Source organism: Vespula vulgaris, chromosome 19 (assembly GCF_905475345.1).
Source record: "Vespula vulgaris chromosome 19, iyVesVulg1.1, whole genome shotgun sequence".
In the NCBI taxonomy this organism is placed as follows: Eukaryota; Metazoa; Arthropoda; class Insecta; order Hymenoptera; family Vespidae; genus Vespula; species Vespula vulgaris.
This window is the reverse complement of record NC_066604.1, coordinates 3,000,749-3,014,177: the sequence shown is the minus strand read 5'-3', so window position 1 is coordinate 3,014,177 and position 13,429 is coordinate 3,000,749. Positions and strand designations below refer to the sequence as shown.

The 13,429-nt window shown below is 33.7% G+C and overlaps 2 protein-coding genes across 2 annotated transcripts; one reads left to right on the top strand and one right to left on the bottom strand.

Moving 5' to 3' along the window:
• Positions 1-595: 595 nt before the first annotated feature.
• Positions 596-5,307, top strand: LOC127070800 (alkyldihydroxyacetonephosphate synthase). Its single transcript, XM_051009241.1, has 6 exons — positions 596-868; positions 1,685-1,774; positions 2,895-3,175; positions 3,249-3,537; positions 3,691-4,000; positions 4,077-5,307. The coding sequence occupies exons 1-6, from the start codon at positions 792-794 to the stop codon at positions 4,848-4,850; spliced, it is 1,821 nt and encodes a 606-aa protein (XP_050865198.1). The 5' UTR covers positions 596-791; the 3' UTR covers positions 4,851-5,307.
• A 28-nt stretch (positions 5,308-5,335) lies between these two features.
• LOC127070795 (TATA-binding protein-associated factor 172) lies at positions 5,336-13,163 on the bottom strand. The gene is made up of 15 exons (XM_051009232.1): positions 13,002-13,163; positions 12,445-12,490; positions 12,094-12,341; positions 11,638-12,005; positions 11,204-11,540; positions 10,504-11,126; positions 9,621-10,399; positions 8,978-9,545; positions 8,604-8,898; positions 8,206-8,507; positions 7,810-8,123; positions 6,970-7,720; positions 6,618-6,893; positions 5,907-6,539; positions 5,336-5,822 (listed from the first exon to the last, which is right to left on the bottom strand). Exons 2-15 carry the CDS (start codon positions 12,453-12,455, stop codon positions 5,619-5,621), a joined length of 5,709 nt encoding a protein of 1,902 aa, XP_050865189.1. The 5' UTR covers positions 12,456-12,490; positions 13,002-13,163; the 3' UTR covers positions 5,336-5,618.
• Between the last annotated feature and the right edge of the window lie 266 nt (positions 13,164-13,429).

Below are 13,429 nucleotides of genomic sequence, written 5' to 3'. Positions count from 1 at the left end.
TTTAACCAATTAGAAATATATGTTAGCTTTCATAGATTCTTACACATCTTACTGAACTAAAATTTTTTATTATTTCCAATTTTGTATAGTATATAATCGCTAGGCAAAGATGTTGAAAAGGCATAAAACGATTGGTAGAGTTCAACCGAAAATTTTTACAAATTTGCAGCTGATATTGCTTACTAAGCTATTTGTTCTGCTAAACGTAGCTAAAAAAATTTCTCTCCGTATATCTTTTTTATCGTTGAATCTAATTTTTATCTTTGAAAATATGAAATTATTTGAAAATCGTAATTATGAATTGGGTCAAACAAAACTACATTTTAATATTTTAATTTGTTTAAATATCTCCAAAAAGAAAAAATGAGATAAAATATCAGGATTACAAGGATGCATTGTTTCAACCAATCAAAAAAATTGTGAACGCTAAGTTTCTCGAGTTTCTATTCGTCGATATATATGTGATACATTTAGTTAACGTTCGATGGCGCTCGATTCTATTTCGTTACTACTCGGGTTAGTTCGGTTTTATTCGACTTCGTTCGGCTCAGATGGTGATTCGAGGGTAGGCGGATCGTCGTGATAATCGGTGTTTGGGCGGGGGCTCTATTGATTTAAATCTGTTGTGCCGGTGCGCGTGTCAGTAATAAAGGTGGTTGCGTTTATTAGAGAAGACGACACGAAACGACACGAAGCAACCCGAAGTTGTTTGTGAAGTATATCGTGAAGCGAAGCAGTATCTTTTTTCGTCTCGTGTTTTCTTTCGTCACATCCTGAGACGTTCATTGAACATGTCGAACAAAATAAATACAATTATTTCGACGAAGATATCAGAAAATAAATCGGAATCTACCGTTCCAAGGAACAGGTAAACTATATGTATATATATATATTTATGTCACATATACAGTATTTCACTTTTCCTTTCATTCTTTATTTTTATCATTTTTATCGTACTACAAAGAAGCCATGGTGTAATGAGAAAAAATTGTCAAACAGCCACGCCTCAAGCTTAATTCGTGGAAATGAGAATATTCAAATGTTCTCATAACATTAACTAATAATAACTATTTATCTATCATTGGAATTTTATATCATTGTTTAATCCATAACGATAAGATTTCATTTATAACCATGTTCCTTTGTTTCATATCTGACATATCTTTCCGGCAACCGATCGAAAGTACAAAATTCCTTAAGCCGAATTTTTGTCTTTATAGTTGTAATAATCTGTATATATATGTACATACATACACACACGTACATATGTTAACATAGATTGATTCATTTCGTAATTATAATTTTCATCGAATTGAAAAGGTTAGGTTTTTAATCTTGATATTTGAAGAATTTCAGAAGCAATTTACTAAAGGAATTCAAATATATTTATTTGTATTAATTGTTTTCAAATTATTTTTCCCTCGTTTTATTTTAGATCAGTGACGTTCGATCGATTTCGGTTATTGTCGTTGACGACGAAAGTTATGTACATATGTAAACACGATGGAGGGCGCTTAAGAAAACATTGACGCGACTAATTGGATGAACATTTTTTTCAATTGACTATATTCTTAAGCTACGAACTTTCAATTTTATTAATATATATATATATATATATATATATATATATATATATATTCGACAAGAGAATAATATTTATAATTTTTGTTTTATCATTTTTTAGGCAAGATGTTTTGAAATGGAATGGTTGGGGTTACAGAGATTCACAATTTCGCCTTAATGACAACAATATTATTGAATTCAGCGGTGGCAGGTACTATTTGTAATATCTTTTAAAAATAATTTATGCAAAGATGAGTAATATTTCATAGAGTTAAAAAAAAATGACACTAGTACATGTCATCCATTCATGACTTGCAAATAAGTGTATTTATTACTTCTGACATCGTATAAAAGAGAGATTAGGCAATTATTTTTAAATGTTATGAGTTGGATATATAAAAAAAATCAATACAAAAAATAAAGAATGTAGTTATAGTATTATATAAGTATAAAAAAATATTGAATATTCAAACGTTTATTATACAGGTGTCATCTTATATAATAAAATACAAATTTTAACCAAACATTATTTTTTCATATAACAATATTTATCAACTAGACTTCTATTTAACATAAAAATTTATTCTAAACATATTTTTTTCTCTTTGTTCATATTTGCATTGCATTCAAAATACATTAGCATAAATTAGAATCTTATGATTCTAAACAAATATTGAAACTTCTTATATGACATACTTATTCAAGTATGAAGTTTTCTATGCATTTTTACCATATACAAATAAATTTCTTTTACTTAACATTCTATATTTTTAAAGTAGAAGAAGATATTACATCATGTATTTTCTTTATTTTTATTTTTTTAGTTCTGAAGTATAAGAATATTTATGTTAATGGTAGTAATAATGATACAAATTTATGCTTTTTTTTTCCTGACCTTTCAATGTGAATAAAAGGAAAAATAATAGCAGGAAGTAGTAAAAAAACGATAATTGATAGTTCTAACTGATAACTCATTTGTATAGGCAGCAACTTAGCAAAAAAAATAAATAAAAATAAAAGAAAAGAAAATAAATTGCAATTTTTATTCTCAATGGAAGTCACTTTAAGCTTTTTATATTCCAGCTGATAGCAGAAGTAGCAGTTTTTAACTAATCAGATTAGAGTATCGTTGAACAAAAAGGCGTTCTCAAGTTAAACATCTGTTTGTGGTAAGCAAAGAGCTTCTAATTCCAATCTTAAAAAATGTTGCTGCCTTTACAAATAGTTTAATAGATCTTTATGATGAATTCTTATCTTGATGTATCAAGTATGAGGAATATAATGTATCATTTTTTATAAATCGTATTTATTATCTATTTTATTTCCCTTAGATATCCCATTGGTAATCACAAGCTACCATATTTCACTCACTGGGTTAAAGATGTGTTCGATATAGACTTCAATTCGAAAATTACATCACAAGATATACCAACAAATTTCCCAGAATCAATTATTTCAACAGAATTATTGGATTCTATTAATAGGCTCAATATCGATCATTCATTGAAAGGAATAGATAGATTGGTCAGAGCACATGGTCATACTTTAAGAGAAATCTTCATCCTTAGACATGGAATGTTTAAAAGAATACCAGATATCATTCTTTGGCCAAGTAAGCCTCTAAGTACTATTCTTGTGTAATATATAATTACTTCTCTCTATATAATCTTCTTCACTCTTCTTAGAATGTCACGAGGATGTTGTCAAGATTGTGAAAATTTGTGCGGAATATCAAGCTGTTTGCATTCCTTTTGGTGGTGGAACTAGCGTTAGCGGTGCTGCTTGGTGTCCAATGAAAGAACGTCGGACAATAATTTCATTAGATACCACACAAATGAATCAAATATTATGGATTGACAAAGAAAATTTAATAGCTTGTGCACAAGCTGGTATTATCGGGCAAGATTTAGAACGGATATTACGTCAACATGGTTTAACTTCGGGCCACGAACCGGATTCTTACGAATTTTCTAGGTGAAAAAAAATATATATGTGTGTGTGTATGTTATTTCCTATACCTTATACCAATTAGAAATTCAAACAAGATTATTCGACTATTTCAACTTATTTAATTTGGTAGTCAAATTTTAGATACTTTATATGTATATTGCTTGAATTGCATCACAGTTTAGGCGGATGGGTAGCAACTAGAGCCAGTGGTATGAAAAAAAATACTTATGGAAATATTGAAGATCTAATCCTACGTGTTCGAATGGTTACTGGCCGAACCGAAGATGTTGAAATAACTTTAGAACGAGGATCGTTAGTACCTCGTTCATCTTGCGGACCAAACTTCGATCATATAATACTTGGTAGCGAAGGTACTTTGGGCTGTATTACCGAAGTTATTTTTAAAGTCCGACCTTTACCAAGGATGACCAAATATGGAAGTATTGTTTTCCCTGACTTTCAAAGTGGACTCTTGGCAATGAGAATGGTACAGATTTTTTTTCTTATATAACGCATCTGGTCTTCATTAAAATATCAAATCAATTTTGTTGCAAAAATTTTAGATAGCTAAAGAACGTTGTCAACCATCGAGCATACGATTGATGGACAACAATCAATTTCAACTTGGTCAAATGTTACGTCCGGAATCAAGTTGGAGTAGTTCGATATTGGAGAGTCTGAAACATACTTATATCACAAGGATAAAATGTTTTAAGTGGGATAGAATTTGCGTAGCTACACTTCTTTTTGAAGGGAACACTTCAGAGGAGGTTACGGCTCAAGAAAAAAAGATATATAATATTGCTAAATCATATAATGGTATACCTGCTGGAGAAACGAACGGCGAACGTGGCTACACTTTGACTTTCGTTATTGCATACATACGTGATCTTGGCTTGGAGTATGGTGTTGTGTCAGAATCCTTTGAGACGTCGGTTGCTTGGAATCGTACTTATTCCTTATGTTGTAATGTCAAATCTCGAGTAGCCAAAGAATGTCATGCTCGACATATAAAATACTTTATGATATCTTCTCGCATAACTCAAACGTATGATGCGGGCTGTTGTGTCTATTTTTATATGGCATTAAATTATATCGGTCTGGAAAATCCCGTAGGAGTTTACGAAGAAATCGAGGAAGCAGCTAGAGAAGAAATATTAGCTAATGGAGGCTCTTTATCTCATCATCACGGCGTTGGTAAATTAAGAGCTTCATTTTATCCAGAAGCTGTTGGAGAAGCAGGTGTTTCTCTATACCGTGCAGCCAAAGCTCATCTAGATCCGCATGATATATTTGCCTCGAGAAATCTAGATCCGGATTATAAAAGTAAACTATAAGGTTGATACACGATTTCAGTCAAATAATCGTATGGAATTTAAGAGAATTGTCGTAAGCACACGAAAAATATCGATCATGACAATGCCCATCATTTACCAGGACATATTTCGTAATATAATAAAAATATAAGACGCCCGTGATGTGACAGAGAGAAAAAAACAAAGCAAATAATTGAAGATAGAGAATTGTAGGCGTTGTTTCTCTCTAACGATAGAAAGTAATAAGGTTGTATAAAGAATTAGCAATCATAATTGTTGTATAATTGTACGGACTTAGTGTACAATATATAAATAATAATAATTACGATACGCCTACTGGTGTTACATGGTAGTACAAATACGAAATTATATATATATATATATATATATATATATATATATATATATATATATGTATATGTATATAATTGTATTGAGATTTTTATAAATTAATATAAATAAACTAAAAATTCACTTATCTTGTTACATAATAATCAATATCATCATTTTATAACTTGCGTCACTACGTCCGTATCATTTTATTTAAAAAAAAGGACAACTTTTTTATTTATTATTTTACTTAAGTTGATCCATTTTCGAGATCGATTATAAATTCGATCATTTGACATGGCCCATACGGTGATGATTTCTCTCTCTCTCTTTCTCTCTCTCTCATAATAGATCTTTTACATTTTATACACAATTTCTAATTGTACTTGTAAATACATAATATATTCAACGATATCGTGAAACGATTCATCGGAGGTATATATGACATGTTGTTGTTACTTATTGGCTATCAGCCTTTAAAGTCGATAAAAATGTATCGAGATCATATTCGTCATCGTACTGCTGTTGTTCCCAAAGTTCGGGTAATATCTCAAGTACTGAACGATTAACACCTTGTACGCACGGAACTTTAGGTATTCCAGTATTTTCTTGATTCTCAGATTTCTTCCCTTTACCATTGTCCAAAGAGAATAAGTCTAGTAACTGTAAAATACAATTTAATATCGTAGATTTAAAAAAATACAAAGAAAAAAATGTTAAACAAAGAAGAAATCGACAAATTTATACCTGATCAGTAGCCATAGTTTCTAGAGAAGCATTTTCTGTAGAAATTACAGTATTGGCGGTAAGTAATTTAAACTTTTGTAACCCCATAATCTTTTCCTCTACCGTAGACCTAGTAATGAGACGATAGACGTTGACAACTTTTTTCTGGCCAATACGATGAGCTCGATCCATAGCTTGAAGATCTTTCATAGGATTCCAATCATGTTCGACGAAGATCACGGTATCAGCACCAGTTAAATTTAATCCTAAACCACCAACTTGAGTCGTTAATAACAAGACGTCTATCGAAGGATCAGCATTAAAACGTGCAACAACGGAATGTCTTTGAGTAGCTGGTACACTTCCATCAAGACGTAAATATGTGACAGTCGGTAGATGAGTTCGAAGTAGATCTTTCTCTACGATATCAAGCATTGCTTTTAATTGACAAAATATAAGAACACGATGTTGGCTCACTAATTGTTGCTGAGTGTGTTGATTGTCACTAGTAGTACTGGCTGATGATGAATTTCTACTCTGTTGTTGAGATTGTCCAATACCACAGTCTAGTAATAACTGTTTTAAAGCTGGTAGCTTTGCTCCATGCTCAATATCAGCTAATGTAGTTTGCTGTTGTTTCAGTGTATTGCATACCTGATAACGAAGATTACAATGAGAGTAATCAAAATGAATAATAATGTAGATCTTGTTCATTAACATATCGTTACTCACTGTTTGGTACAGAGGATGTTTTGGACTTAACACTAGCTTAGGATGATTACAGACATTACGCAAGTAACGTAATGCTTCAAAGACATGACCACCATGAGGATCACTTGCAGACGTACATGAAACATTAGTGATAAAGGCAGCAGAATGTCGCGTCCGGAAATCTTCATAAAGATTACGTTGTAGTGGCGAAAGATCGCAATAGTAATCTTGCGTGATTTTAGGTGGTAAATCTTGAAGAACATCTTCTTTGTTTCGTCTTAGTAAAAATGGTAATACCTAACAATATATCGATATTTATATCAAATATATATTATGAGCTTCGTATACAGGACGTTTTATCGAGTCGAGTTACCTGTCTATGAAGAGCTTCCATTGCTAAAGCACCAGCTTCCTGTTCTTTCGGGCCAGCTTTCGGTTCTCTGCAAGCTAAAATAGGACGAGAGTACTTCGCTGCAAATTGTTTCTCGCTACCAAGAAAACCTGGCATTAAAAAGTCAAAGAGAGACCATAATTCTAATACATCGTTTTGGACTGGCGTCCCAGATAATATCAGCCTGTGATTAGCGCGCAAACGTTTAGCTGCTTGGGCACTTTTTGTCTTTCCATTCTTTATCACGTGACCTTCATCAAGCACGCAATAATTCCATTGAAGTGCTTCAAAAAATTCAATATCCTTTCGTACAATATCGTAGCTTCCTACAACCAATCTGTGTTGCGAGACACGTGGTCTTAACTTTTCACGTTCTGGAGGTGTACCAGCATATTGAATAACTGAAAGATCCTGACTTCGGAAAAATTTTTCTGCTTCATACACCCAGTGACCTGTCAATGTAGGTGGACATACTACCAAACTAGGTGGTGCCTGTGTATTACGATGATGATCCAAAGCCAATATACAAAGAGTTTGTAAAGTCTTGCCAAGACCCATGTCGTCACATAGAACACCATGTAAGTGATAACGATTTAAAAAATCCAACCAGTTTAATCCTTGACGTTGATAACTACGTAATTCTGCTTCCACAGGAATTAGTAATTCCGTATCTGGTATACTCCGAGGATTTAACAGTTGTTCGAGGAATCTTCGTTCTTGAGCCTTCTCTTCTCTATAACATGACATATAGATATATAAGTTTTTTCTATAACAAAAGACATTTAAGTATTTATTTTTGTAATAACATAATTAATATCTTACATTAAGTCAGGTGGATCCGCAATTGCACCAGGATCAAGTGGCAACAATTGTACTAATGTTGCAAATGTCGCACTGCAAACCAATCTTACGGCTTGATTTTGATCACTCATTCTACCAAGCAGAGGTACCATAAAAAGTACAGAATATGGAATGACATTGACACCTAAAGTTTCTATTATACAGGCCAACGCTTCAGCAGCACCCTGTCTCATCAAATCTACTTCATTTGGAGCAGTAGGAATTTTAGATTGACCTCTTTCTCTGCCACTAGCTTCTAATAGTGGTATGACGCTACGTATAACATATTGCATCGTCTGAAATAAAATAATGTCTCTAATGTTTATTAATTACATTCGTACGCATTGAACTCGTCTATAAAAGAATAATAATTTATACCTTTTCTGCATCCACACTAGCTAATACAGCTATACATCGTGATGCCATGTGCCTAACAGCTTTATAAGGGTGTGCTAATAAATCGCATAAACGAGATAAACACTCGAGAGCTGGTGGCAGCAAAGAAGAATGTATACTTGGAGCCATAATTTCAAGTACTTGTAATCCAGAAATAAGTTGATTAGCTTCTTCCAGAGAATTTTTGGGAAGAACATCTTCTGATCCTTGTCGTAATATACTCGGCAGAATCAAATCCCAAAGATGAGGTAAACGCGAAGGTAATTGAGCACCAAATAATTTTGCTAAATTTTGAAATCAAGTCAAAGATTCAGTTGTTAAATAGACAGCTCGATAGAATCAGAAAGAAGGGGATATTGATCAATTAAAAATATATCTACCTAAAGCTGTAAGAGCTAACGTAGCTCCACGACGTCGTGTTCTAGCAGCTTTCGCTTCAGGTTCTTCGCAAGCAAGTAATTCTTCTAATGGAATTTCAGTTATAGGAGGCCTACCTGGACCTCTTCCTCCACCAATCCCACTTCCTGCTCCACGGTTATAAGCTATTCTTTCGGCATGCTTTTGCCTATTGTTTAACGTAAGAATACCGTCAAAAGTATCACTATCTTTCGCATTTGTCACTCTTGGTGTAAACTCAGTGTCTGAGCACAAAAATGTGCACAAATTAGTTGATATCTATAATAGGTAAACGAAATTTAGAAATTCTTGATTAATCAAAACATTAATTTCAAGTAAAAAAAATACGTGAATATACCTTTGTATTTGGCGAAGGATTTCTATCGACACAAAGATCAACAAGATGAGCTAAATGTTTAGCAGCCAATTTCTGCAATTCTTCATTCTCTTCGCGTTTGATAGCTTCCATTAACGGTTTAACGATCGGATTTAATGGCTGCGGAGCTTCCGGTAGACAATGTAACATAGTAGCAGCACCTGCTAAAGCGGCCATCGACATAATATTCAATGATTGCTGTTGTGCCGCTATTGTGGCGGCACCAACTTCTAAAGCTCGCCTTCTTTCTTCTAAACTTTCCACCAATTTGGGTTTCAATTTAATTCCAATTCCATTTCCACCAACGCCTGAAGTTGCGTTTGATCCTCCTGCACTACTGATGGCACAAAGTTCTAAAATAGGTTTTCCTGCGAGTATTGCGATCTGATCGAAGGTCATTACGCCAGAAGAATCCACCTCGACGGGTACATTCAATTTGTAATGTTTCAAAGTTGCAACGTAATCACGACTTTCGTGTAACAAACGTGTAAACGACGTAGCAATTTCATCGTAATATATACATTCGGTTAAACATTGCAATAGTCGATCCCTTTAAAAAATAATATCGTGGTCGTTATTATTAAGTTCAGTTGCGACGAAAATTTATGGAATTTTATTTTCATACTTAAGTATGTCGGGTATTATAGGAGGATTAGATTCTTCAACGACGGCCCAATGAGACATAGTAAGACCTGCAACTGTCCGCTGTAACGCTGATCGTGAATTAAGATGTGCCAATAATACTTTAGCGTAACATACAGCTGGACTAGGAATGTCTGGCGTATAAATGACGCCTGGTGCTGGTTGAACTATATAGTGAGATAAAAGTCCAAGCATCCGTGCTGCTTTGCAACGTGCTTGTACTACGTTTGCGTGTCTGAGATTTTGCGCTACAGTTTCAATTCCACCAATATATACTTTTAGTTCTGTAGAAGATTTTACACTGCCGCTAACACTATTACTTCCACCGTTGCTACTACAATCTGACTGTCCATCACAGTTACCTATTTGATGGTTACTTTTTGTCCCTTTGCCAGGAGAAGCCACAGTCACTAATAAATTTGGATTAAATGGCACATGCTCTGGTTGCATAGTCAGGCAAAGCCATGTGCTAACTAAGGGACAAGCTGCGTGCAGTAGAAGTTCAAGATCACTCTGTATGACTAGATTTTCCCAGACGCATACGGCTACGTCTTGGATCGCGGTAACGTGTTCGATTAAGACACGTTGAAAGACATGGCGTAAAGCTTCTTGTAACACAATTCCACCGCCTACACCCCATCTTTCTTTTTTATCTTCGCTCAGATTACCGTCATCTCCAGTCAATGTTTGTAACGTTTGTAAGGTAGCTTTACGTACGCTTGAACTTGAATGGCTTAGAAAAGGCCATAATCTTGGTAATACCTATAAAAATATATATAAGTTAATACGATATTATTGATAAATTCGATGAGAGTATTGTTGATAATAAGGCTATTCTATGAAACTATCCCAATGACGAGTACTACCTGTGATAATGGTTGAGGTGTAATGGAAGCACGTGCAGCAGGTAATGAAAGTATAGCAGCTAACAGACCCATAAAACTGTTGCATGCAGCCGCCAGCTCGTCCTGTTCACGCAAAAGTTGCCAAAGTCGCGTCACTATTGCTTCCAATTCTGGAGGCTTTAATAATCTTGGTAAAGCAGATGCTACTGGTATGAGAGCACTTGCTGCAGCGGCACCTACGTCGTCTACCGGATCGGAAAGACCTTGCATGATAGCAGGAAATACTTTTACTAATACTTCATCTAATAGATCGTCACGTACAGCCAGTAAATATTTTAATGCTAACAGAGCACCATGTCTAGCTTCCCATTCATCGTATCCTAAAAGTTTCAATACGATAGAAAGTATTCCCATAATGCCGTTATTAGTAACTTTGTCGTCTTTATCTTTCGGTATTAACAACAAGAGAGAACCAAGTGCTTGTGCACAAGTTTCCCTAACAGGAGCAACAACTTGATCCGATACGAAGTCACCAAAACGATCAAGACCTAGTACACATAAAAGCCTTAAGGCTGCATCGATCACCCATTGATAATGGCTTTCTTTCATTTCTTCTACAGTTTGATCACGAAATTTTCCTGCACCTATATTAATATAAAGATGCATAATACATATACTTTAAGATATTTTTTTTCCTCGAAAAAATTTGTCTAATAATTACCTTTTCCGTGAAGACGTACAAGTTCTCGTAAAGCAGTCGCTGCACCATGACGTACTTCCCACTTTTGACTAAATAAATCTTGACAAAGATTTTCTGCAAATGATTCTAAGGGCCAATCGATTACAGAATCTGGCCAAGAACCAGTCCCATCTGGCACACCATTTACAATCTCGTTTGATACATTGCCAACAGATCCTGTATTTGATGAGATCACTTCCTCTAATTTAAATTTTTTATTTAACATATCTCCACTATTATTTACTACTGTATCTGGTGTCGTTACGTTATCCGGAGGATCATCAGTCTCTCGTGATCGTTTAGATACTGTCTGTCGTGCCTATAAATAAAAAAAAATATTTTTTAATATTTCTTTGTTTACTTTTTTATAACACAAAGAAGAATAATATAACATAAAATTCCTATAATAAGAATACCTTGCGTCTGGCTCTATTCATTTCTCTTCTGCTAAGTCCACCTGGTTGTTTTAATGTTTCTTCAATAGGTATTTTAGGAGATGTCACTTCAGAAACTGGAGGACATACCGCAGGTAGGAGATCATCAGAAGTAAACAGTTCTGATGTATCGATGCCCATTAATCTTGGATGTAAACCTAATTTGTCAGCAATTATTTTCTTTTCTTGATTTGGTAGATTACCTTGTTCACCTTCCGGTACAATTAAATCATACTCGCTGCCTTCTGATCCAGTTAAATGAGAACTACGAGCTAAGATTTTTTCCATGTCAAAATTTTCTAAAGTCAGTTTATTACTGACTGTGCGTGCTTTCTCTGTGTTTGATTCATCTGTAAATAGTACGTAGCAAAAATGATATAAAACGATCTGAACAGAAATAGATTCTAATGCAGATAAAAATAGCAGTAAAAAAAATACCCTGGCATAATTTGCTTTCTACTGGCGCTGGATTCCAAGGAGGAACCTGAGTAAGTATAGCTTGCACTGCATGAGCCGCTGAAATCCTTGTATCCCATTGTGGAGATTTCAAAAGAGTAGAAACTCTAGCTAACAAATGATGAAGATCATGAGGATGTAATCTTTGTGCTTCTCCAAGTTGCTGGGCTGCTGCTCTTTTAGTCACTGCATTTGTGCCAGTTTCTAATAATATAAATAATCTGTCCAACCTAGGATAATATGAAAATTAAAATTTAACAGAGAGAATTTAAATCATTATTCCTATCAATATAAAATATTTAAACAGGAAATCAATTTTAAATGTCATATTACCTTGATGTCATGATTATATATTACAAATAAAAACCAACTGAGATACCTGAAATAATAAGAAATGTTTTTAGATCTTTAATTTTTTATAAGATTCACTCCATTAAAATATTTTATTTGAGTAACTATTATATTCTTCATTTTTTCTTTGAGTATACACAATTCACAAAATATATAACAAAGTTATGTATTTTATTCAAACAGTTATTACATGATTAAAACAAGATAGCTATATTTATTTCATAGAAAACAATAGAGAATAAATGACGTATGAGAAAGTGCAACATTGACATGTTGAAGTAAACATTCAATGAAAGAATTAATTTTAATGCTGGGGTGGAGACAATATACACATACACACAAAACACACACACACCACAGACACACTGAAAATACAAGAAGACGCTTTTTAAAAACTTCATTAATAGTGAAATATCACGTGAAATCATAAATGTAACATTTTCTATAGATAATTCATATTCCAAAGTATTATGAAATGTCTTGAAAAAGGCGCAATATGGACACGTAAATATGTAAATAGGAAAGGAGTATAAGTATACCTATTTTAAAATACAATAATCTTCTGCTGTAGATTTCAAGCGACCCTCATCGCTGTTTCCCATTTATCCAATTCCTCGAAAATTACATCACATTGCTCATTTAAAGAGAATTTACGGAAAGAGAGTCCATTTGCCAAATTTTTGAGAGAGAAACGCATGTTACAGGCATCAAATTTATACTGACAGCCATATTGCTGGTGAACCTGAGTTTTGTCCCTTGATTTTGCTCCTATTGGCGGATATACGATGAATCGTATGATAATCTACCAATCAACGTTTTAATTTCAACATAGTTGCGTCGAAGTACAACCAGGTACGTATAAACTTAATAAAACTTTCTATTTTTCGAATTTCAATGAATTTTAATCAGTTGCTATAGATAATAAAATATCATTGATTTTTTTCCAAGTCTAGATCTAGAAAATATT

Bases quoted from the DNA above. Each gene is read 5' to 3' on its own strand.
- LOC127070795 (XM_051009232.1), bottom strand. The intron at 7,721-7,809 runs GTAAGATATTAA...GTCATGTTATAG, and splicing joins GCGGATCCACCTGACTTAAT to AGAAGAGAAGGCTCAAGAAC. The intron at 6,894-6,969 runs GTAACTCGACTC...ATATATTGTTAG, and splicing joins TGGAAGCTCTTCATAGACAG to GTATTACCATTTTTACTAAG.
- LOC127070800 (XM_051009241.1), top strand. From the start codon at position 792: ATGTCGAACAAAATAAATACAATTATTTCGACGAAGATATCAGAAAAT. The intron at 3,538-3,690 runs GTGAAAAAAAAT...ATTGCATCACAG, and splicing joins GATTCTTACGAATTTTCTAG to TTTAGGCGGATGGGTAGCAA. The intron at 4,001-4,076 runs GTACAGATTTTT...CAAAAATTTTAG, and splicing joins GACTCTTGGCAATGAGAATG to ATAGCTAAAGAACGTTGTCA.